This window comes from Rhineura floridana, chromosome 7, assembly GCF_030035675.1.
Source record: "Rhineura floridana isolate rRhiFlo1 chromosome 7, rRhiFlo1.hap2, whole genome shotgun sequence".
Taxonomy (NCBI): Eukaryota; Metazoa; Chordata; class Lepidosauria; order Squamata; family Rhineuridae; genus Rhineura; species Rhineura floridana.
In genome coordinates, this window is record NC_084486.1 from 91881389 (window position 1) to 91907917 (window position 26529).

General features: G+C 42.1%; 1 protein-coding gene across 2 annotated transcripts in view; it reads left to right on the plus strand.

Annotated features, from left to right (window-relative positions):
* The first annotated feature begins 3369 nt into the window (after positions 1-3369).
* The window catches only part of LOC133388452 (nuclear body protein SP140-like protein), a 59256-nt gene continuing 36096 nt past the window's right edge, over positions 3370-26529 (plus strand). For both annotated transcript variants that reach the window (XM_061634411.1, XM_061634412.1), the window contains exons 1-5: positions 3370-3538; positions 6714-6855; positions 8459-8624; positions 13650-13748; positions 24303-24413. In XM_061634411.1, coding sequence (XP_061490395.1) covers positions 6715-6855; positions 8459-8624; positions 13650-13748; positions 24303-24413 — 517 coding nt within the window. In that variant the 5' untranslated portion in view covers positions 3370-3538; position 6714. The remainder of the gene's footprint in view (positions 3539-6713; positions 6856-8458; positions 8625-13649; positions 13749-24302; positions 24414-26529) is intronic.

The window sequence follows — 26529 nt, forward strand, 5'->3', positions numbered from 1 at the left end:
GCACAGAAGGAGGACTAGAAACAAGTGGCAATCTCAGGGCACATTACAGTGCACCAGACCCAAGGTGTTCAATCTATATAAGGGTGTCTAGGCGAATATCAGGAACCGGGAACCTTCTCGGCTTTCTCACTGTCAGTGCAGAGTGTTCCATTACTGGAAATGAATCTAGGAACATGCCAGCACCAAGAAAGTGAGCCAACGGAGGAGTCTGAATTTCATCAACAGTATATGGCCATGCTCCACTCTTGCCACCACAGCCTTAAGGCCTGCTAAGCATCATTGCTTCAATATTGTCTGTATCAAGATTCAGTGGGCACATGCACACTGATTCCCCAACACTAGATTCAACAAGTCAAGTAATATGACTGCAGAAATTGATTTGGATGAAAAGTGGTAAGATTCACTGCACTGGAGTGTTTCCACTGTAGATCTGCATACTGTCTTAAGGTGGCAGCATGACTTTATAGTGTTATCTGATCCCCTGATGTCCCAGGACAGCACAACCCAGTACTGGAGACTTATGGTTTTTGTGTAATATTTGGTTTATTTGGTTTATAGAAAGAAAGCATATGTGTAGGCAAGCAGCATGTACTGCTATCAGATCTGCTACCTCAGATCTCCAGAGAGGAACAGTTTGCACACTGGAAATGTGGAGAGGTGAATTTTCTGTTTTCATAATGGATGGATGCCAACTGCAAATAAACATTAGGTGACCTTCGCAGTTTCAAAGTTTTTAGGTTTGTTTACTAAATGGAAGTAAAATAAACACGCTAATTTAGATCACTCTCTGGGGCATAAGAAAAATTTCTGATGAATTTTTTTCCAGGAAAGCCACATCACTGCCCGCATCCCAAGATATTCCTGGCCTTCAGCTAATCTCAGCTCTGGCTGGTTCTCCTTTACACTTTGGCCCCAAACTGGTTTTGCTCCTTCATATCCATAGACTTTCCCCCTCCATTTACACAAGGGATGGGGGAACACAGGCCCAGAGGTGGGTGGGTGGGCTGAATGCTCCGTGCTTCTCTGTCTGACCTTCAGGACTCTCCTCAGGCCACACTACCTCACCAGCCCTGCTCTATGTCCTCCTTGAGTGCTTTGGTCTGGTTAGAATGTGTCCTTGAACTCTGATCGTGTTTCTTCATCGGCTGGATGGATAGAGGCATGTGGCCCCTGAAAGATTGTCTAGCAGGGAATGTGGCCCTTGGACTGAAAAAGTTTCTCCATCCTGTCACTTTCCTCAAAACTCTAATGGCTTTCCCATGCAAGTAGAGAGATGTTGCATCAAGAAACCATTTTCTAACAACAATACCCCTCTCCCCCCATGGACAGGCTTTCCTTAACCATTAAGAAACAGCAACATCCCTTTTTCAAATCCTAGGGTAGAAACACACTCACTGTTTTGCCGGTTCCAGTGCATCGCCACCTCTCTCATCTGAAACTGGGGGCACACGACAATAGTCAAACCTCGTGGCTTTTTACTGTAAAACGTGATGGGAGCAGCTCGAGTGTTTTGTTTTGTTTTGAATTCAGCTTCAAAGAGATTTCGCAGCTCATTGGCAGGTCAGTCCATTCCCCCTCCAGGTGTGGTTAACGGAAACACTTTGCTCTGGCAGCCCTTGACTCTGCTCAACCATTGCTTTAAGTCGCAACCATAGTTATACAAGTATTCATGATAAGAAGACCAGATTGCCCATTGCAATATTATCTCAAAATTCATAAAGAAAGGCACTGAAGGGGAACTAGAGGGAAATCCCTAGATTGTACTCATGCCAGCAAGGCTGCAAGCTGTAGTCATGATTGGTGATGGAAAGAGGAGACTCCGAGTAAGAGATTGTGACAAGAGCAATAATTTTAAAAAGTAAGACATATCGTCAGCATAACTCATAGGGGAGGGGATACTCATGATTTTTCATCCAGAGTTAATCACAGTTTCTATTATCTATTCTGACTTGAAAGGCAAAGTTCGAAGTTTTTCCAGCCCCGCCTTTTGAGAGAATTCTTTATTTACAGTCATAGACCCATGTTTGAAAGCAGTACAGGAATGTATATATATATATATATATAAAAAGCAAGAATTAAGAACATGTAAGAGAAATACGTCTCTGCTGGGCCGCATAGACAAATTTAGCAACTTGGAGAGTGATTTCTTTATCGGAGCCAGATAGCAGGTAAACAATGATAGCTTCAGATGATTTAGAAGATGTTTTTAGCAATAAGTCATTAAGATACTTAGAGCGAATCTGAGAATACAAAGGACATGAAAAAAAACTGTGCTGGAGGGTTTCAATACCAGCACCACAAGGACAAACACGCTGCTCATAGGGGACCCCCCTGAACCTCCCTTCCAGAAGCGCAGAATATAAGGAGTTGAACCTAGCTTTAGAGAATGCTAGGCGGAATTTGGGAATTGTAAGCAAATCTAAATAAGAACTAAGTTTTTCGGGGAGAAGGTTTAATTTCAAGTACAGTGGGGAACATATTTTAGAAGCCTTTGAGATTGAGGTTTGATAGTCAATATCCTTAATTCGTGCACGTGTTATGGCTAAAGCATCGCTGGGGGAGTGGGCTAGTAAGTATTCCTTTGAGAGGCCCATTTGCAATAGTTTCATTTCCAGTTTATTGTTCCATTTAGATGGCCAGTTATCATTCCAAAACAGTGATAGAAGGCCAGATGTATTTTTGGTCGATATTTTAACCCAATAGTTAACAGTCGCCAGCCAAGCTTGGCATTCCATTGAAATGATCCCACATTCCAATCTAAGCGCCGCCGAGGGCGCGCATCTAGGGACACCTACCAAGCGCCATAAGAACAAAGAGAGGACTGCTTCAAGTGTGTGGTCCAAGCAGTGAATCCAAATTGGCGCTCCATATAACATTTGAGGGATGATTTTATTTTTAAATATCTGGATGGCCGCTGGAATGAATTTTCCCCCTTTGTAGTAGAAGTAAAGGGTCAGACTGTTTAGGGAATTTTTGATTCTCCTTAACATCGTTCTTACATGAAAAGACCAATTCATTGAAGAGTGAAAGGAGATACCAAGGTATTTATAGTGGGCTACTTGTTCAATTGGATGATTGTTGACTATCCAAACTGGGGTGGTTATTCGCTTGGAGAACACTAGAATTTTGGTTTTATCAAAATTTATCGCTAGATGGTTCTTTGTGCAATAGGACATAAACGCCCTTAGTGTACATTTTAGGCCAACCTTCGATAATGAGAGAATCACAGCATCATCCGCATAAAGTAGCAGAGGGCATCTCTCATCTGCAATCTTGGGGGTATGGAAATCATGAGCCCCACCTGTTAACAACCAGCCATGGCCAACAACGGGATCTCCTCAGCTAAGAGGAAGGAATACGGTCAGTTTCGTTTCCTTGAGAGAAAGATTGACGGAGAAGCTTGAGTCATCCATGCGTATTTCGAGCTCTCCCTTATGTGAGGGGACATCTTGTGCTGGAGTGTTTTGCTTTTATTGGAGCCCGGTGCAGCTTCCTCCCGGCCTCTCCTGGCTCTACTCTGTTGAGGAAACGCAGAAAGGTAAGTGACTGGCTGGTTGATCTCCGCAAGGAAAAAGGCGCCTCCGAGGCTCTGATTTTCTCTGCTCATCCTTTTGTACCTGAAATACCTATAAAAGGGCCGCCCATCTCTTTCCACTGACCCAATTGAAAACGCAGGGAGATCGGGGCGTTGGCCCAAGTGTGTAAGGCGTAGCTTGCTCAGGACAGTCCTAAATACCTTTCTGCTAGCGCAAATCGGGGCAACGCACCGGTCCAAGTCCCCGTGCATCGCCCTGCAAACATATCCGAACGAAGGCTGGGTAAAGACCGGATATAATTTAATCTCGACTAAGCTTGGTGCAAGCAAATCAGGATAAAATGCTCAATAAATCAGTCTCCTGGAGGAACCCTTGCCTCTAAAATACCAGGTTGTCTTGAAAATAGCATACTGAGGCTGCGATCCTACAAACTCTACCTGGGCTGGGAATAAGTGCCGTCGAACTCGGTTGGCCATACTTACGAGCAGGCAAGCCTAGGATTGTTTTTCTGCTATTTGCCAAAGTGTGTCTTTCCTCCATATCGGGCTGGACTAGAGAAGATGCTCTTTATTCGGGCGTTCTCCCTCCGAGGTTAAAAGGCGGGGCGGGGCGGGGGAGAGAGACTGCACGTCTGCAAAGGAGAGCCTGCTTTACGTGTAAGGTCCCGGCCCTCCCGGACTGGAACACGCGCTCCTGGTTCTGAAGTTCAGTAAGATGCGATTTCGAGGTGCAAACGTACTTCTCATTTGGGATTCGAGCTCAAATATAAAGCGCCAAAGGGCACACCCCATGTGAACCCAATTTCCCTCTTCCTGCTCTTACTTCAAAAGAGGTCCCCGCCTTCTTCTCACCCCTTCTGGACAAGCTCTAAAGAAACAAGCTGTGCTGGCTTCCCTCAGCCAATGCAGTCAGTTTCTCCCTCCCTGATAAGCAAACTAGTACGGTTAGCACACTTGGAATGAAAAGAATATGTCCTGCTTCCGGTAAACATATTGGAAGTACCAGAAGTCTAGGAGGAAAGCCACTGTTCAGCTAAAATCACCCATACCTCTGAAACAGAAGAGTTTCAAAAATAAATACGGATAGGATTTTAGATGGTTGTCAATACCTTTGTCACACAGCTATCAACTGAAATGTTCAGCTTTTTATTATAAATATCTGAATCAAATGGTAATTTCACTGGACTAAAGGGCAGCACCTGTTTGCTGCTGCCAGGGATATTCAGATTGCAGGGATATTCAGATATGCCATCAATGGGCACAGCCAGTTTTAGCCTCCCCCAAACTCTGTGGAATTTGGTGACAGCCAGGTACAAACCTCAAATCAGACATAAAGGTGATCTTGGGACAGTCATGTAGCCTACCTCACAATGTTGTTGTATGGATAAAATAATGGTGGAGAGCCTTGTATGAAATTCTCCTTGAAGGAAGAGTAGGATTGAAATGAAACGAATAACCTTTCAGCCTTCTTTGAAACCTATTCCCATCCCCACTTTCTTTGTGTCTCTTGATTATTCTGATTAAAATGAACCCTGCTATGCTGCTTAACTCACCTTGAGATTTCACTTTGGCTACAACTGGGTATTCTAAGTAGAAATAATAGAATATCCATTTAATTCTGTTCAGTGATAATCACAATCTTTCAGCCTTCTCAGACCTTTCTCTCTCCCCTGCGCCCCCTATGTATGACTCTTGTTAATCCATGTTAAAATGAATCCAACTAGGCTGCTAAATTCACTTTGAGCTCTCACTTGGTAGTCACTTTGGTTACAGCTGCATTCTCAAAGTAAATATATAAGAATACTCATTTAAGCTAGGTTGGTAATAGTTATACATATCACCCGAAACTGGGTAGAAGTGGGAAGAGGAATCATAATTGTGCAGGCTGATCTCAGGCTAAGAATTTGTTAAGCCTCAAATATTTTATTTTATTTTATTTTGGAAGTGAGATCTTTCTAGTTGTTGTTGTTGTTGTTATGTGCCTCCAAGTCAACTACGACTTTTGGCGTCCCTATGAATCAGAGACCTCCAAGAGCATCTGTCATGAACCACCCTGTTCACATCTTGTAAGTTCAGGTCAGTGGATTCCTTTATGGAATCAATCCATCTCGTTTGGCCTTCCTCTTTTTCTATTCCCTTCAGTCTTTCCCAGCATTATTGTCTTTTCTAACGAATCATGTCCTCATTATGTGTCCAAAGTATGATAACCTCAGTTTCATCATTTTTGCTTCTAGTGACAGTTCTGGTTTAACTGACCCAATTATTTATCTTTTCCGCAGTCCATGGTATGCGCAAAGCTCTCCTCCAACACATTTCAAATGAGTTGATTTTTCTCTTATCCACTTTTTTCACTGTGCAACTTTCACATCCATACATTGGGAATACCATGGTCTGAATGATCCTGACTTTAGTGTTCAGTGATATATCTTTGCATTTGAGGACCTTTTCTAGTTCTCTCAAAGCGGCCCTCCCCAGTCCTAGCCTTCTTCTGATTTCTTGACTATTGTCTCCATTTTGGGTAATGACTGTGCCAAGGTATTGATAATCCTTGACAAGTTCAATGTCCTCATTGTCAACTGTAAAGTTACATAAATCTTCTGTTGTCATTACTTTAGTCTTTTTGACGTTCAGCTGTAGTGCTGCTTTTGTGCTTTCCTCTTTAATTTTCATCAGCATTCGTTTCAAATCATTACTGGTTTCTGGTCCAGTCCTGCTTTCCGTACGATATGTTCCGTGTATAGATTAAATAAATAGGGTGATAAAATACACCCGTCTCACACCCTTTTCAATGGGGAACCAATCGGTTTCTCCATATTCTGTCCATACAGTAGCCTCTTGTCCAGAGTATAGGTTGCACATCAGAACAATCAGATGCTGTGGTACCCTCATTTCTTTTAAAGCATTCCATAGTTTTTCATGATCTACACCATCAAAGGCTTTGCTGTAATCTGTAAAGCACAGGGTGATTTTCTTCTGAAATTCCTTGGTCGGTTCCATTATCCAATGTATGTTTGCGATATGATCTCTGGTGCCTCTTCCCTTTCTAAAATGCAGATAATTATTGATTTTGGTTGTGATTATAATGCTAGAAAGTCTTCTTTAACTAGCCATATAATTTCTATTACTTTCCTTTAGGTTTTGAAGGTATTTGACAAATTGTCTTGCTTTTTATTTACAGCATGGCTAATCCAAGTACTTCAAATGAAATTTTGAAATGGTTCAGAGCCCATAAAGTGCTGATTTCTGATGCAATCAACGATTTGTTTCCTTTTCTCTATGTTCTACGAGACAAGCAAATAATCTCTGAAGAAGAATTCAAGGTGACTATTTTTAGGCATAGAATTCATTTTCCAAGCCCTACCTGGGCATTTGGAGTTCCTATAGGCTTTTCCTGGGGCCAAACCTAATGTGATGGGGGCCTCTGTTCACGTGTCTGCCCAGCTAATACATAAAGCAAGGGATGGGAGGAGTCTTACTTTAACAATAAGGACCACACTGGAGAGGGCGCTGAACCTTCCTCCTGTGTCTTAACTCCCTGGAGTCAGTTGCTCTTGGCACTTTGTCCTTTCCCAGGTCCAATGCTAGAAGCCAGCCAAGAAGGGAGGAAAATGGCTGAAGCACTGGGCTAAGGAAAAATAGGAGGCAAGAGGTGGAAAACTGCAGCACTCTTCTCCCATGTGCTGTTTAAATGTTGTATAGGGAAACATTATACCCGACTTGCAACTGGAAAGGTTTTCAGAATGACATGAGGAACACCAATGAGAGATAGTGTAGTGTAGTGTAGAGAGTGTCAGACTCAGATTCAAAGATCTGGGCTCAAGCTCCACTCATTGATAGAGTTCCCTGGGTGAACATGGGCCAGTTGGATTTCTCCCAGCTGCCCTAACCTTCCCCACAGGATTCTGGGATAATCTTCCTATAACCCATCCTGAGTTCCTTTAGGAGAGGTTGGGATACAAACAGTATGAGAACAGCAGCCATTGCACAGAAGAAAAAACCTTGGAAGTGTTACTTTGAATCAGTATAGCGACAGATGAGACAAGATACTTGATCACAGGTTTGCACACAAGAGTTTACCAGAAGGAAGACATGTTTACATCTTGGAGCAAAGAACTCGCAGTACCAGGCATAGCTGCCTATCAACAGGAGGGTTAGAAGGAAGAAAAGAAAAAGAACAAAGGGAGGGAAGTGAAGCAGGGAGATAAGGAGAGAGAGACTGGAGGTGACAAAGTGTTTTGACCAATATGCCCTTCCGCCATCTCAACAAGATTAACCCTTGGAGTTCAGGTTCCCAGTGACTTAAAGGTCGTGGGTCACTGGAGTAGTCCCGTGCCCATTCAGTGATGCTGATGCTGTGAGCCCGGCAGGAGCTTCATCAGCCACCATTTACTCAGATGGGCAATATCTCAATTCAACCACCTTCTGCTCCACCAAGTCCCTTATCTGGTGATACTTGATGTCGATGTGCTTCATCCATGGTCACAGCTTCTCACTAGGTGCCAACTTTATAAACCCTTGGCTGTCCTCATGTATCACTGTGGCTTCAGAGGTCTCCAGTCCCATTTTGGTGAATAGCTGTGTAAGCCACGTCACCTCACAGTATGCAGTGGCTGTTGGCACATGTTCTGCTTGTGTGGATGAACCAGCCACAATTTCCTGCATCTTGCTGGCCCAGCTAATGCTCCCCCCCCCCAGCCATACATAAACAGGATCCCTGACGTGAACTTGCAACCCGACTCATCCCTTGCATTTGACTTGGTGAAGGAGATAAATTAAAACTGCCTTGATTAGTTTTGATTCCTTTAGTTGTGCTGGACTAGCTGCTCAACTAATCTGTTGGATATGGTGGGAAATGGTGAGTTACTCTATACATTCAGTCTAAAAGATGTTTTGAAGACAAACAACCTGTGTGGTTTCTTTTAGAATTGCCAAGATAAGGTAGATTCAAATCCAAATGGTATTCATAAAGCGGTATATGAGGTCCTTGAAAACATTAAAACCAATGTGTCTGCAGTAATGGAGGTCTTCTCCAAGGAGAATTTGAAAAAACATCAAGATTTACAGCCATTACACTCAAGCCTACAAAATGGTAAGTTGTCTTGTTGGCTGTGCTAAACCTAAAAGGTGAGCCTTAAAAATAAATAGCCCAAACAAAACAAAAATCATCAGCATTTATTGAGAAAGAGGGTAGTGAGTGTTTTAGCCATGGAGACCTTGTTCAAGGCTCTCCCTAGCCATGCATTCACTTTGTCTCAGCTCTCTGACTGCCATCTGGGAATAACAATAATATTGGTGCATCTGTCTATCTATCTGTCTGTCTGTCTAAAATAATTTATAGGCTGCTCATTACTGTGAAAAATAAAAAGGTGGTTTGCAAAATGGAACCATTAAAATAACATAACAAGCTAACATAAACCAGAATATTCAAAGTTCAGTAAAGCCAGTACTAAGGCTCAGTGCTGTCTGAATAAATAGGCAAGCTTTTATCAACCTGTACCTGTCATGTCTGTAAAGGGAGGTCATTCCACCTTCTTCGAGGTGCCATAAAATGTATCTCTGCTGCACACATCACAGCTAGAAGGGCTTCCAGCAATAACAGCAACATATGAAAGGTGGCACACTCTCAGGTAGTCTGGTCCCAAGCTGTTTAGAGCTTTATATGTCAACAACAAAATCTTAAAACTTGGCTCAGTAGCAATCAGTGCAGTTCCTCCAGCACTGGTGTAATATGTGCATGGAAGGATAAGATAATTGGTCAGATAATTGGTCAGTTGCCTGCTTTGGATGGGGTCGTACTCCCTCTGAAAAAGCAGGACTTCCCAGGAGGAATCGCTCCGCCTGTGCTGCCTCTGGGACGGGCTCCCGTCTTGGTGGAAACTTTTTCAGTTTAAAAACCAGTCAGAAGGGCTTTTTGACTGGGGAAGATTTCTTCCGGATAAGGAAGAAACGTAGAGATTTTCCACAGAGCTTTGTTGCGTTTTGTTGGAGGTTGGAATTCTGTGAAAGAAGGTCTTCCAGCACGGAGCTAGGATTTCCAACCAGCTCAACTGATTAAGTGAGCCGTTTTTTTTTCTTCAAAGAAAAACGGATTAACAGGCAAGCATTCTCCTGTCCTTTCTCATTATTTTGTTATCAATACAGCTAAAGAGAGTTGTCAAAGAATCAGCAATTAAGAAATCCTGGATGAGTCATAGCTTTCTCTTTTATTCACGGAGCTAAGGGGAAGAAAATAGAAATAGTCTATCTTTATTTTTATTGCAAAAAGCTGGCATGGAATTCAGCATTATAAAGATTACAAACGGCTGAGGGGTTTCTAATTTAAAGAGAGAAATTGTTTTCTTTGATTTATAAGACTTTTGAGTAATATATGTCTGGGACTATTTTTCCGGTTTACTTTTTTTTTTTTTGACGAATCTGCTCATTCTTCCTGCTACTAATTATTTGGATGCTGTGAATTAAAGTTGTTTTGGCACTTTTGGACATACAAGAGATAAGGCAGTTCGTCTTGTCTAGAGGGTGACGTCAGCTGGCTTGAAAGATTAACTCCTTTGTAACTGGATAAAGAAATAAACTGTTCTTTGCTTGGGACATTGGAAATTGAAGGGATTGTGTTTTTTTTTTGGTTTTAAGAATGACAATCAAGAAGGTGGTTGAGATCATGGATGTACAAGAAGGGACTTTCTCTTTAGATATGTTTCAGAAAATAATGAATGAGATTAAGCTAATAAAACAAGAATTCAGAGATAACAGACAAGTGATGATAAGTGGATTTGGTGAAATGAGACAGGAGCTGAAAGAAATTCAGGATTCTATGAGAAAGGAGAACAAAGATAAATTTGGGAAATTAAAAAAGGATGAAAGAAAAATTAAAGGGAAGGTTCAAGCCCTGGAGATTGGATTAAATATGGTCTTGGAAAAAGATTTGGATTTCCTGGCTGTGATGGATCCTGGAGACAAATATTACTGTTTGGAATTCAGCGGTGTCCCTGAAGGAATTGGTGAAGAGATTGGAGATAAAGATATCATCGGTTCGAAAAAATTCATGGACTGGAAGGATTTGATGGAACTTGAAATGGAGAAAGTTTACAGAATTAATTCCTGTTTTGTGACAATGAAAAACTCTTCAAGAGATGTGCTAGTGCATTCTGTAAAAAAGAGGAACAGAGATGCGGTTCTGCAACAATACTTCAGTGATATGTTCGGAAATGATGGCAAGAAAATATTTGTGATGACGGAAATCCCTATTAGACTCTTATCATATGACTATGACAGCAAGATTATTGGGTGCGTAAAGATGGAAGATGGAATCAACACGGATAAAGGAAGAAGAGCGATTTGAAATTACTGGATTTAATAGACTTGAAGAGTTGGATTAATTGACATGTTTATCTAGAAAAAAATTGATGGACATATATCTCAAGGATTGGAAACTTCTCTTTGACTTTTTGTAGAAGAATAAAATGATATGATGTTAATGAGATTTGATACCAACTAAGATAACTGCTGGAGGAAGGTGATTTTATAATTTATCAAGAGACAGGTTTGTTATATATTATAGACCTGTAGCTGAACTACGACAAATCGGAAGTCAAAAGTTTTTCTTTTTTTTCTTTTTATTGTATTAGTTTTAATTTGTGTTTTTCTTTTTGTATTGTCTTGATTTTGAAAATTTGAATAAAAATTAATTGGAAAAAAAAAAATGAAAGAGCAGGTCTGTAGTCCGGAGGTGCTCCTAGTTCCATCTTCGTCGCTAGAGTGACTTCAGTGGCTAGGAGTGCCTTTTACCAGCTTCGGCTGATAAGACATCTGCGGCCATTTCTGGACCGGGATAGCCTGACCACTGTTGTCCATGCACTGGTAACCTCCAGGCTGGATTACTGTAATGCCCTCTATGTGGGGCTGCCCTTGACTGCAGCTGGTGCAAAATATGGCAGCGAGACTGCTCACTGGGGCAGGGTATCGCCAACATGTCACCCCGCTGCTGAAAGAATTGCACTGGCTGCCCATTTGCTACCAGACCAAGTTCAAGGTTCCAGTTTTGGTGTACAAAGCCCTATACAGATTGGGACCAGGATACCTGAAAGACTGTCTTGTCCCTTATATACCCAGTTGATCACTGCGCTCTGCAGGTGAGGGCCTCCTGCAGATACCATCTTATGAGGAGGTCCATTCCGCACAACATAGGAAATGGACCTTTAGTGTAGTGGCACCTACCCTGTGGAATTCCCTCCCCTTAAATATTAGACAGGCGGCATCTCTGTTATCTTTTCAGCGCCTATTGAAGACCTTCCTCTTTCAACAAGCCTTTTAAGTTGAGACCTTATCCCAGTCTGCGTGTTTTGTAATTGCCTTTTAGTATGTTTTTAAACCTTTTTTTACAAACATTTTTTAACCTTTTTTTAAAAAAAAGTCTTCAAAGCTTTTTAAAAAAATGTTTTTAAAGTTGTTTTATTTTAATGTATTTTAAAGTCTGTTTTTATGATGTTTTTAGTGCTTGTGTTTGCTGCCTTGGGCTCCTGATGGGAGGAAGAGCGGGATATAAATCAAATAATAAATATATAAATAAATAAGGATGTTCCCAGGGCTAGCGCCAGAAGGCGGCCAGGTTGGGCCGTAGCTGAGGGCCCCTGAAGGTCCCCACCTTAGGGTGGGTGGGTAGCACTCCCATGATCTGCAGTAGCATTGGTTCTGACCCTGCTGCAGATTACAGATAGGGAGCTCCCAGGCACTCCCCCTACAACTGTTGTGTACCGAGCCCAATTCAAGGTGTTGGTGTTAACCTTTAAAGCCCTATACAGTGTCGGTCCAGTTTATCTAAAGGAGCACCTCCAGCATCACCAAATATGCCGCCTGACGAGATCTGCCTCACAAGACCTTCTCTCGGTCCCACCAGTTAAGACAGCTAGGCTGGTGCGGACCAGAGAGAGGGCATTCTCAGTTGTGGCCCCCACCCTCTGGAACTCTCTGCCATACGACCTTCGCCATGCCCCCTCCCTGGTAGGTTTCCGCCAAGGATTGAAAACTTGGTTGTTTCAGCGGGCATACAAGTCTCCTAGATAATTTTAGTTTACAGTGTATAGATGTAGGTTGGTGGATTATAATTGTTTTATATGTTAAAACTGTATTATATGTTGTATTTTTAATTATGTACGCCGCCTAGAGTGGCCGTTCATTCGGCCAGATAGGCGGCCTAAAAATAAAATTTTATTATTATTATTATTAACTGTGCAGGCCCGCAATTCCCACCTGCACGCCCAACCTACCTCTCCCATTGTGTTGACAGCTGGCTGCACTGTGCGTGCATGCCTGCCATCAACCAAGATGGCGGCTGAGGCTTCCCTAAGGAGCTGATGCCCTTGACGCCATCTTGGTTGATGGCAGGCATGCACACACAGCATGGCCAGCATTTACCACAGCGGGAGAGGTAGCTGTGAGTGGGCATCATGGGCCCGGCGCAGGCTAGTGCCCAAGGGCCCAGTCATGCCTGGTGCCGGCCCTGGATACTCCACTAAGCATTTTGCCTGAGCTGCAGTTTCTTACAGGCTGTTGTAAGGATTACTGAGAATGAATGTGAAATGCTTTGAATATGTGAAACAGGCTGTTTAAATGCTATGTATTATTATGATCAAGTGCACAAGTATTACCTTTTTGTGTTATGTATCACAGAGCAACTAGACTGGTGTGTCTGACAAGTTATATGTGCCTGGGAAGAATTGAGCGTTGATATGACTAAGTGGCTATTGGAAGGGTGGTTTAAAGTAGGGGTTAGAAATTGGGGCTCCTGGGCCAACTTTGACTACTGGAGAAGTGCCACTTGGCCCCCTCAGTTGCCAACCTTGGCACAAAACAGGTTTTTAGCAGTTATATTACTAGACCCTGCTGGCAGGCCAGATCAAACTGCCCCTCCAAATGTGTAGAATTTTTGCTTACTAGTGCAGCTGGTTCTGACACTACAGGGGAAACGAAACCGTTAAAAAGATTGTCCAAACCAAACATCTGAAATTTACTTGAGGCTGTAGGCTCTTTTCTAAACAATAAATGATTAGACTTTACAATGCACTTTTGCCATTTAATTTAATATTAAGGAATCAATCTGAATACATATTTTCTTCAGTTCTCCAGCCTGCTGGAAATAACTCTGCCACAGAACCTGGGAGCAGCAACTTGCTCCAGACAAACAAGGACAACTCTGAGTCCTCTATAAGGAAAGAAGGTAAGCTCCACACCAGTCTGTAAATGAGTTTAAGGCTTAAATAGTGGCAAGATCTCTCTGACGAGGTGCGCCTGGTGCCAACACTGTTATCTTTTCGGCGCCAGGTCAAGACTTTCCTCTTCTCCCAGGCATTTTAGCATGTGTTTTATATTGTTTTAAACTTTTAAATTGTAATTGTTATTTTTAAAATATGTGTTTTAAATTGTATATTTGTTTTAATGTTTTTGATTGCTGTAAACCGCCCAGAGAGCTTTGGCTATGGGGTGGTATACAAGTGCAATACAAAAAAAAGAGAGAAAAATAAGCAGAATAATTTAAGGCAGGGATTCTCAAACTTTTTACCATTAGTGTAGTGGCAAATGCAGAAGTGTAGGGTCCCTTCATAATAGTCACAACCACGCCCCTTCTAAGATGATAAATAATGTGGCCAGGCTTGAATACTGCTTTCTGCTTCTCTGTCAGTGTCACCATTTGACTGTCTTTTCTCACTGTCAGATATACTGCTTGAATTATGAATTCAGTGTCTACACATTGATCTCTTGCTACCACAAAACTGGTTGATGAGGTAGATGGGATGCTATCATTAGGATTCACTGTGCCTTCTTCTGCAGTTACAGAACTCTCACTCTCCAAAATATAGCTTTTCAAAGTAGGAACTGATAGGAACTCCTTTCACGCTGCACCGATCAGCAGGAAAGGACAAAGAGGCACAATAGAAGACTCTTCCCAATGGTTAACACACTCCCTTTTCATGCTGATTGGCTCATAGGATGCTGGAGACATAGAACCCTGCTGGGACCTGGCTCCCCAAAAAGTAAGGGGTCTAAGACCCCCTGAGACCCTGGATGGCTACACTCCTGCTTTCTACCCACAGAGCCCTCTTGAGACAGCTGAAAATTCCTGAGCCCCACCAGTCACATAATGGTGGCATATGGAGACAAAGTTTGGCATAATCAGCTGGGAATTACTGCCATCTTTTTCAACTGATATATAACCCATCTTTGGACATTACTAAATTCTTTGCCACAGCATTTCCTTGAGGCAAGGACTTCCATAACTTAGCTTTCCTCAAGGCAGTGCAGACATTTACTCTGGAGGAATTGTGACTCAGCCTCCCCATTCTAGGCACAATTTGTTAATCCAGAGGCTCTCAACAGAGGTTTTTCTCTCTTTTTTTTACATTTCCCTCTTCCCCTCCCCACTTTCATCCCACAGTATTCTTACCCATCTGCTATCATTTCTTCTCCCGTTCCCCTTTCACGCTCAACTGCCTAATTTTCCCCACACACCCTAATTTTCATTCCTCCTCCCTGGTCCTTTTATGTTAACGTCTTCATCTTAAATAATTAACCTATTAAACTTCTATCTTGCCATCTAATTTCCTTCAACATACTTAAAAGTATTGAACACCAACAGATTTTCTGTGCTACTTGGTGGAACTTTATTACTTATGCTAATAATGCTGTCTTACAATGTTCATTCCAAATGTCATGTGATGTAGGTAATGTAACTTTTTGGAAATCTGGCTTTTACCCGATACTGACTGACGCTTGTAGTATGGAATATGTATGCTCTTTATGAAGCAATGTATGGTTTTCCCTGGATTCCTCTTGTTGATGCTATATTGTCTTTTTTCCTTTGTTCTTTAAACAAAAATACCTAAAAGAAAAAAAAAAGGCACAGTAAGATGCTAGTTCATCGCTTGGGATCAGCCCTGTAGTCAGCCTCCCTTGTTAGGTGGGGCAGCCACATTTCTAGGTGGGACATTGGGGGGCAGATTCAATGAGCCAGCCAATCCCTCCCCTCCCCCCATTGGTGGAGAGGACATGAGGGCTGGGCCAGGGGAAGGGAAATGCAGTGACCTTCCCCCTCACTCCTCCTCCACCCAGAATGTGTTAACTTTTAATGAAGTTTAAACGGTTCAACTGTCTCATCCTTTTTTGAGAGATCTCCAGGAATACCAAACTCAAACGCTTGCCTTTGCCTATAGCTACAGTCTTCTTTCACCTGTGGTCTGTCCCTGTGTTCTGATTCTTCATGAACTGAACTACTTTGGGAATGACAGCGAGCTTCTGAGCTTGGCTGTGATGCTGCATTAGGTTTTAGATTCCACCCGAAAAACAAACTGGTCCATGCTACAAGTTTAGGGAAGGGCAGAGAGAAAATAAATACTTTAGGGTGTGTTTGTTAACTCATCCTTGAGAGCCTCTCCTTCAAGACTTGTTCCTGACCTTTAGATTTTCATTCTTGTTGGATAATCAAGGGAAAGCTTTTTACCTGCTGCTATATAAAGTTCTAACCAGAGCTTGGAAGATTACTTTTAAAAAGTAATAAATTACCGTTACAGTTACATGGCCCCAAAAAGTAGTAATCACCATTACACTTACAATTGCTCTGAAAGTAACTGATTACTTTACTTTTCCTTCAAAGTAATCACTACAATTACATTTCAGTTACTTTAAACAATAGCCCAGAAGGTGCTGGCCTTGGCTGCTGCACATCTACGTAGCCTAAAACAACATTAAAAATAAACCCACACATACAGAAGTAGTAGAATAATTATTTTTATTCATAAGATAGAAATGGTGGTCTCTCCGCTGGTAAGGGTGGTGGGGAGGGAGGCTGAGGCCACTACTCAGATCTTTGCACGTCAAACCAAGTGCAACCCCTCCACTCAGCCAGCCAGTATAATCTCTCTCACTCAACCACCTCCCAGACCGTGCCCTGCCACCAACTAAGGGACACTCACTCAAGCAAACATTTTCCCCTGAGATGCAAAAAAGTTAAAATACGGCAAATGTAGCACAGTAGCCAGAGAGGGTGGTGGAGGCCACTTTGTGTGCCAAGTGCAAACACAGTATTCTCTCTCTCTCTCTCTCTCTCTCTCTCTCTCTCTCTCACACACACACACACACACACACACACACACACACACACACGTCATCTTTCACCTCCACAGTTCTTTATCTCCATTCTGCTGCTGCCTCCTTCTCCTCCTTTATCCATGTTCTTGACCTCTGGATCCTTTTCCCCTCCACTCCATTCTTCATCACCACTACCCATTTTTTTAAATAATTGTTTTCTCCACTCCACCCCGTCTCACTCTCCACCTCCTCCCTCGTCGCCTCCTACTCATCCACAGAGCGTGAGGAAAGAGCGACACTGCACAGAAACCCAGTTTGAGGCACATGATTTTCATCCACAAATCAGAGGAGCAGAAGGCTTCCCCTGCTCCCCCCCAAGTAATGCCCAAAAGTAATTCTGGAAACATTACAATTACTCCACAAAAGTAGTAAAATTACTCCTAGTTCTATTACAATCAAAATGTAAAGGAATTACCCACTCGTTACTCAAAAAAGTAATGAATTGCAAGTAATTCGTTACTTGTAACTAGTTACTTCCAAGCTCTGGTTCTAACTAAACAATTGGAAACTAATTATGGAAATCAGTTTAATTTTTTTAAGTGATTGCTGGGTTGATTTTTCCATCCACAAACCCCGAAAAGGCATCATGCTGAGCTGCACATATTGGGAAAATCAGAAATTGGGCCTGAATTACATCCGAGGTGGCCAGCCAGCCAGCCAGGTAGCTAACTGTAGTGTACACAGCAATATTTCTGTTCCACTATGGCTGTTTTCATCCTTTGCCATCAAGTATTTAAGAAAATGAAGGGAGGAAGTCACTACGTGAGTATAGTGAATGCTTTAAAAGAGTAAAGTGTAGTCATTTTTTCAGATCACTTTAAGTTATCTCTTTATTTCACCCTTTAGCAATAAGCCCCCAATCCGACTTTATTCATTATAATAACTGCAGAATAAACAAACTACTTCTTATTGCAAGCAAGCAAACTGTTGTATTGTAAACAATTTAAGAGACACCAGAAATCAGTCTTCATCCTCTTTATTCCAGCCACATTCTGCTCCACGTTCAAACTCCTCCCCTTCCTGTTCTATATCTCCCAGCCTTATTTTACTACCAATCCCAATATGCAATTCCCTTAGCACGATATCACATATCCCTTTTATCTAAGAAAACTACTTCCTGCCACCCTACCAAACATATATGTAACACAGCAAACAATAACCAACCTAGTAACCTTCTTTGCTTTAGAAATTACATAACATAGTCTTTAGCCCACACCTGCTGCGTGTCAACTGTTGATCAAGAGGGAGTTCTGGTTGGCAATTTTGTGCATGAGGCAATCCATTAGAGCAATCAGTATGAACTAGGTTATCAGTAATATTATTCGCTGGATCACCACAATCAGGGGCCAGATGCATAGCCTGCCCGATCTGGTCATATGAAGTTGGGTCATGCTGAATAGGGGCCACATGGCAGGCATTCCATATACGGCCATCTGACAGTTTATAGGTGTATTTCACTACTCTGGCAAGTACCTTGAAGGGGAGCGTAAATCATGTTTCCCCTTTCCGCAGGATGCCTTGTTTCCTGACCCGTACAAATGAACCACATCGTATCCCTGGTTCCTTAGCTCCATTTTGGCAATCTGCATACCTCTTATATTTTTGTTGTTTTTGGTGTACTATTTGTTTCATGCCTGGCTGTAAAGAAGCATCTGACTTAGGCATGAGCAGCCCAGCAACATTCAGCTTTGTGCACATCTCCCGTCCATGTAACAATTCAGCTGGAGACTTTTGTGTTGTGGCATGCTGGGTAGATCTATAAACTTGTAAGAAATCTGTGACAAAGGGTTCCCACGCTTTACCTTCTAGTTCAGCCATTTGTAGACTTTGTTTCAAACTCCTATTAAAATGTTCTATCTCACCATTTGCCTGCGGATAATAAACTGATGAGCGCCTGTGGCGAATATTTCTTTCTGACAGGAAAATCTCAAATTCTACCGAGGTAAACTGGGTGCCATTGTCAGAAATCAGTTCCATTGGATCTCCTTCTTGACTGAAAACTGCAGAAAGGAAGGTGATAGCAGCAGCAGAAGTAGCGTGGGAAGTAAAAGCTACTTCAGGCCACTTACTAAAATAGTCTATAAGGGTAATGGCATAACGACAATCAGCAGGTGCCCTCTCAAATGGGCCCACAATATCAATGGCCAACTTCTCCCAAGCTGAATCAGGAAGTGGGACAGGCTGCAATGGTGTGATTGCAGTCTTGTCATGACGCTGGCAAGTCACACAAGATTTAATAGTATCTTCAACCTGCTTATCCATACCAGGCCACCAATATAAATCATGCAATCGTTGCTTCATTCGTACAATCCCTTGGTGTGTTTCATGGGCCAATTGTATCAATTTCGCTTGTAACTCTGGTGGGACAATGAGACGATGAGTACCACGGATTACAAGACCATCATATAGAGACAGCTCATTGCGTATTTTAAAGAAAGGCAACAGAGTCTGATCCTCATTACGCATGTGGCATGGCCATTTCCCTTCAAGGAAATCCCGTAACTTGCCATGTATTGGACGGGCCAAACAAGCAGCTGTAAACTGCTCTTTGGAAATGGCTGTCAGGGCAGGTGCAATGAGAGCAACCACTTCTGCATCATCTTCATGCTCACTGTCTGTGGATGGCAGACGTAGGCAGGATAAACAGTCGCTGTTACATTCTCAGTCCCAGGCCTGTACTCCATCTTGTATGTGAAAGCCAACAGCTTAGCTGACCACCTAGCAATTCCCATTCCAGCTCTCCCTAAACCTTTAGATGTCAGGAAGGTTGTCAAAGGGCTGTGGTCAGTGCGTAATGTGAATGTGTGACCCCACAGATATGTGTGCCATTTCTCTGTGGGCCAGACATATGCAAGTGCCTCTTTCTCAACTGTAGAATATGACCTTTCTGCCTCTTGTAATGTCCTGGATGCAAATGCAACTGTCCTTTCTTGCTTGTCTCCATGAACTTGAGTTAGAACAGGACCAAGCCCATAATGAGAGGCATCAGTAGTCACAATAGTAGGTAAGGCTGGATCAAATAAGGCTAGAGCCGGGCTATGTACAATCAAAGACTTCACTGCGTCAAAACTGGTTTGTGCATCTGATGTCCAAGCCCAGGTTGTAGATCCACGGAGCAGCCGCCTTAGAGGTTCCACTATAGATGTGTAATCAGGCACAAATTTTGCATACCAAGATGTAAGACCCAAGAAGGAGCGTAGTGTTTGTACATCTTTAGGTGGTGGGGCCTCTGTAACTGCTCTAACATGGTCTGGATCAGGTTTTAACCCATCTTGTGATATATGTCCCAAAAAAGGTAGCTCAGTCCATCTGAACACGCATTTAGAAAGGTTCAACTTTAATCCTGCATCAGCTATACACTGTAAGACAGCCTGTAGTCGTTCATCATGCTCTGCTGGCGTCTGTCCCACCACAATGACATCATCCAAATAACACTGTACTCCTGATTGGTTCTTAAGGATGAGCAACATCATCTTTTGAAAAGCACTGGGGGGGCGATGCTAAACCATATGGGACACGCTTAAAATGAAACAAGCATCATGGGTGATGAATGCTGTGAGGTCCCTACTATCTTCATGCAATAAAACTTGATGATAAGCACTTTGCAAGTCAAGAGTAGAGAATACTGTGCCCCCCCTCAGTTCAGCGAAGACTTCCTCTATATGAGGGAGTGGGTGGCTATCAATTACCACTGCCTTGTTTGGCTCCCTCAAATCCACACAGAGACGAATACTTCCTGTGTTTTTTTGTATTACCACAATTGGAGAAACCCACTCAGAAGAATCAATTGCCTCAATGATGTCATTCTGCACTATATTTTTTAAGTTCCTGTGATACAGCCTCTCTCACAGCAAATGGCAACTGGTGCAGCCTCTGTTGTCTTCACATTATCTTTAATTTTAACTCTGTGAATGAACCCCTTTGCACAGCCCACAGGTTCCTCCCGTCTGTGAGTGATTATAGTTGCAAGCGATGCTGGCTCCATAGTACTGTTGGAAGGTATTGAAGTGATAGTCCCATTCAGTACTTGCATATGCAATGCAACAAACAGGTCTCTGCCCAGAATGGGAGTTCCCTCTGGTACCACATAGAATTCAGCTGCCACAGCATTTTTCTCAAATGCTACTGTTGCTGCTAGACAACCAAGAACTGCAGTTGGATGCCTTGAATAACTTATGAGACGCAGTTTAGGTGCTGTAAGTGGTGAGCTACAAAAGTATTGCATATAAACTGACTTGGGTAGTATGGAAACTGCAGAGCCTGTGTCTAACATCAACTCAATATCCTAAGAAGTGTTTTCTGCAAGAGCAGACACTGTTACAATGCATGTCAATCTATCCACTATAGCAGCCTGAGCAAGATCATCCATGCTCAAAACAGTAACTTCTGGTACAGCAACTTCATTTGTAGGTTGCAAGGACTGGGAACTCTGGCAGACCCGTGCAAAATGTCCTTCTTTTTGCACTGTCTGCATTGAGCTTCCTTTGCAGGGCAGTTAGCATAATTTGCTGCATGTTGTCTCGAACCACAGTGGTAACATTGTACACATTTTGCAGGTTGCAAAGTTTTATTTGCACCATCTTTAACATTGCCCAAAGATCTTTTTGTTTTCTGCAGTTGCAAAGGCTGCACAGTCTGTACAGGTTCTGTCATGCTTTGACCCATTAACTTCGCTTCTGCCACTGCAGTTTCTATCTGGCTAGCAATTGTTATGGCTTTCTGCAGGGTAAGGTCAGGTTCTAGCAAGAGGCATTCCCTGATGCGAGGCATCCCTGTCTTCTCTATCAACTGATTACAAATCATTTCCTCTGCCATATTTCCAAAATTACAAGTAACAGCTAATTCTCTTAAAGCAGCAATATATTGATCTGTCTTTTCTCCATGCTTCTGTCCCCGCTGGCGAAATTTATAGCGTTCTGCCACAATATTGACTCTAGGCACAAAGAAATTCCTTAAAGCAGTCAACGCTGTCTCATATTTATGATCCACAATAGGCAGATTATGGAAGATTCTCTGAGCTTCTGCTCCCAAACAATGAATAAGTAATGTTCTTGCCTCTGGAAGTTCCTCATCATGACTAGTACATATGTATCAAACATTCTAATCCAAGAAGTAAATGGAATCACAGGCTAACCCGGGGTTTGAAGGAAAGGTGATGGGGGAGACAAAGGCAAAAGCGCTATCCCACCTTCGTCGCCAAAGTTGTTGTATTGTAAACAGTTTAAGAGAGACACCAGATATCAGTCTTCATCCTCTTTATTCCAGCCACATTCTGCTCCATCCGTTCAAACTCCTCCCCTTCCTGTTCTATATCTCCCAGCCTTATTTTACTACCAATCCCAATATGCAATTCCTTTAGCACGATATCACACAAACATGCTACTGTATTGCTGGCTGGGTAGAGAACACAAATGAAAATGAAAACAGAGCAAAGGAAAGTCCAAGAGGTGGAGTCTAACTGTAGGCCATAGTACAAAGTTCTAATATTTAACTCTTCAAGGATCATGTCACTATACAGGATGTTTTTTTTCAGAATCACTTAAGAAATTATAGGGTGATTGTGATCATTCCATCCTGAGTTAGGGACAATCTTGAATGAGCAGACTTTGGGGATTCTTCCAGATGAGGCTTTTGCTGTGCACTTGCCCTGCCTTACTTTAAGGGCTCTGCTCTTAAATTGTTCCTGTTCTTAAAACAAGCTGTTGTTCTTTAAATGGAGGTTGTCATCATCTGTCCTGTCACAAATTAAAAAGACAATATCTCTAAAAATCCTGGGGGGGGGGGAAGCACAGCTCAGGGAGGCAGTGCCCCATTTGTTCCCCCTGCTACAGGCCTACTTGGGGGTACTCCTGAATCCAACATTGTCACTTGAGGTCGAGGTGGCCTCAGTGCTAGATGCATCTATTTCCAGCTCTGACTGGTTTGCCAGCCCTGGCTCCATTTGGGCAGAGATGACCTGGCCACTGTAGTCCACAGACAGGTAACTTCCAGATTTGATTATTGCAATGCACTCTGCGTGGGGCTGGCATTGAAGATGACTTGAAAACTTTAACTGGTCCAAAACACAGCAGCCAGATTACTGGCTGGGGTTACTTTTAAGCTAGCGTTTAAAGCTCTAAACTATTTAAGGCCTAAATATCTGAGAGACTGCCTCCTTCCCTATAGACCCTCTCGTGTGTTAAGATCAGTGGAGAAGGCGCTCTTAGTAATTCCACCACCCTTAGTTCAGGGGGTGGTAGCTCAGGAGAGGACATTCTTAGTGGCATTTCCCTCCTGAAGATGTTCATTTGACACCTTCACTGTACGGTTTTTGGAAAATGCTGAAGATTCACCTCTTTAACCTGGCCTTTGACACCTAAGATGTATGTTTTCAGGACCCACCCTATTACTGTAATATGTTTCAATTGTTTTTAAGATTAAATTTTAAACTATTGTAACCTGCCCTAGGACCTATTGGTGAATGGCAGGTAATAAATTTAATGATGATGATCATGATGATAAATATGGGTCCAAGGAACTTTTTTCAGATTGTTATAACCTGACTTTCCAGTTCTCTTAACAATTGATAGAAACCAATTGTTTCCTATTCTCTCTCAAGCCTAATTGCAAAATATAGGTGCATCCCTGTGCCATTAGTGATGATAGGAATTATAGTTCAATGACATTTGGAGGGCACAACATTGCTCTCCCTTCTGTGAGCTATAAGGGGCTCAGACAGGGCATTCCACCACCTCCAACTGACTTAATATTTTGTAGCTGCTCTGCATGGGCAGTCCTTATTGGACTACTTGGGGAAAATTTTGTTTTTTTAGCTTTGTTTCCTAGTGATTTTTTTTGTACTTCTGCAAATCCCAGGTTTTCCTGAACATGGTTTCCTCTTGCTTCTATATGGGCCCCATTTTGGCACTCACCACCGGAGTCCCTACTTTCTCCAATAAACATTGGAGAAATTGCAGGAGCCATACAGGAGAAGCCTCTAATTTGGCCACTATACTCCATGCTCTGGTAACTTCCAGATTGGATTATTGCAATGCAATCTACGTGGGGTTGCCCTTGAAAATGACTTGAAAACTCCAACTGGTTCAAAATACAACTGATAGATTACTGGCTAGGGTTCCATTTGGAACCACAAGCCTGCTGTTTTAAAATAGCTGTGTTGGTTGCCAGCTTGTTTCCTGACCCTTTCAAGGTCTTCTGTGCTGTTATCAGGGGCAAGAATGTGGTATTAGGAGGTAAAGGGTTTGGTATATGTTTGCTCTTCCTTTCTCACCCACATCTCCTTCCTATTTTGGGACTTAAGTTGATGGAGCTGTGCTGGTGGAGCACACATGTTTGCAAAGGGTTGCACCAGAGTATCTGCACAATTGTTGCACCAGTATATCTCTATGGTGGAGGTGTAACTTGAGTTCTTCTGGCAGAGTGCGCCTTCCATCATGTCCTGTGGCTTTTCAACCAGTGAATCTTTGGGATAGGGTTGAGACCTAATATCTTAAAATGACATGAAATGTACATTCCATACTACATCCTGTTCAGCAGAATCAATAGTCTGGTAGGATCACTGTCATTTTCTGGAAGCCAAGAAAAAAAATGGAATTGTAAACTTTGATATCAATGTCTTGATTTCATCTAGGGGAGAAAATGCAAAATCAGAAAAAACAAAATCTGGTTGTCCAGGTCCAAAGACTGAAGGTAACCTGTGGAAAATCAAAAGGTTTCTTATATAAGACCAAACTGGAAACAGGTAACCATTGCTTTGGGAGAGTATAATTATATGTTTAATTCATCTGTTAAAGTTGATACCAAGAGCAGATTAAAATCTTTGTGTTTGTGTGCATATGTGTATACGGAGGAGGGGGCAACCATGTGAGCATTATAAGGTATCATTTATCTTTAGGAACACTTAAAATACTCATTTCCTATAAGACTATTTATTTTCCTCTGTATCCTTCGTCGTGGAGATAGCCTACAACAATTCCATCAGTATCACAGTGGGTTTTCAGTACTTTTGAAATCCTTTCTTAATCATAAATACATCCTTAAGTGATTTTCTTCAGCTTTAAAAGCATGATTATCAGGGGCGTACCTAGCGATTATCAGGGGCGTATTTGATACCCGGAGTGGATAATTTTTTAACACCCGCCTCCTCTATACGGCAAAATTATTTTCAGTAATAAACATGAAAAGAAACAAATAATAATAATGGCCAGAAAATAAACGCAGACAGTGAAAATTTTCTTATATTGAACTTCATATATATAATCATGCCAGTAAAATAAATAAAAAAATTACAGTACAAAAAAGGAAAAAAGTAATGGATTAATACTTTTAAATTACATTAATGTATTTTTTGAAAAAAGGGAAAAATATATACCTATATATTGGTCTGTCGCAGTAATGAATAATAACATTATAGTTTCTGTTCTTGAGCCTTAACTTCTGCAAATCTGTCAATGACTTCATCAAAATTGATCTTCTTTGCATATTCACGTTCGATAGACAGTAGAGCCAGATTAGTCAATCTATCTTCGCTCACAGTTGATCGAAGAACACTTTTTAATTTATTTTAATTTTGACAAGTTTCTTTCACATGAAGCAACAGATATACAAATAGTTAGGAAAAGTCTTAAACATAAGGATAAGTTTGGCAGAGATTAATAAAAATCCAATTTCACAATACATTCCAGAAATTGCAATATTGTCCATGTCTTTGTTTCTTTGGGATCGATTCTAGCGGCTTTCAGTTGTCTCCGCAGTTGAAAAATTTCCACTAAAATGTAAGGTGGTTAGGCTGAGAGACTGTACCTGGCCCAAGGTCACCAGTGAGCTTCATGGATGAGTGGGGATTTGAACTATGGTCTCCTAGGTCCTAGTATGACACTCTAACCACTACACCACAAAAGTGTGACACTCTAACCACTACACCACAAAATTGAACCCTTTGTCAGGGCAAGATTGACTAGCAGACCGGAGGTTCCCCACCGCTGATACAGTGCATACTGCATGTCAAATCCATTTTAACATTTGAAAATGCCAGGAAATAAATGGAAAGAAAGCACAACGTGGACCTGCTTTCCCAACCCTCATTAAAACAATGAAAGTTATGTACTGTGATCACAGCATGTCCTGTCAATAGTAAGCATGATTATACTATCCACAATATGGAAGGCAAGTAACGGGGAGACCTAACTCTAAACAGGCTAACTGCAAACATTTAGGCTATTCCTATTTACCACAGACATTTCTAATTCCTGTCTGTTATATTCACTTTCTGACTTCCAGGCAAGATGGAGGCAGGTACGCAGCTCATTTTACAGCTCTCTTCCTATGAACTATTTTAACAGTTTAAAAAAGGGCTACTGCAGCAGATAGTAGGCTATTAGTCTCCCGGTTTAGCCTCCCTGCCTCCCCCCCTCTGGAATGTGTTTTTGCTGCTCAGAGTTTTATTGTTTTATTGTTAGACGGACATAAACCTGTCACCATTAAACGCAGCGTTTGGGGAGTGCCCAACGCCGAACATTTCTACTAGTAGAAGCTGAAACAGAAGCAGAAACCCGAAGAGGCAAGGCGTTTTTCTACTGATAAAGTCATTATCCAAGACAGATAATTTTTCCACCTTGTCTCTCAGTTTTATGTTTCCTACAACATGGTTTTAACTAGGAAAAAGTGCAAAGAACTTGAGGGGAAATCTCAGTTGGTTGAAATTCCTCCACCTGATTTACAGCCAAAGATCACCCAATTTTTCCCATCTTCAATGGAAACTTACCTCTTTACAGAAAGGCCTTTGTCGCCTCCCCCTCATTTGCCTCCTTCGCCTCCTATCATGGACTGGTCCTTGGACCACATAAATGATATTTACG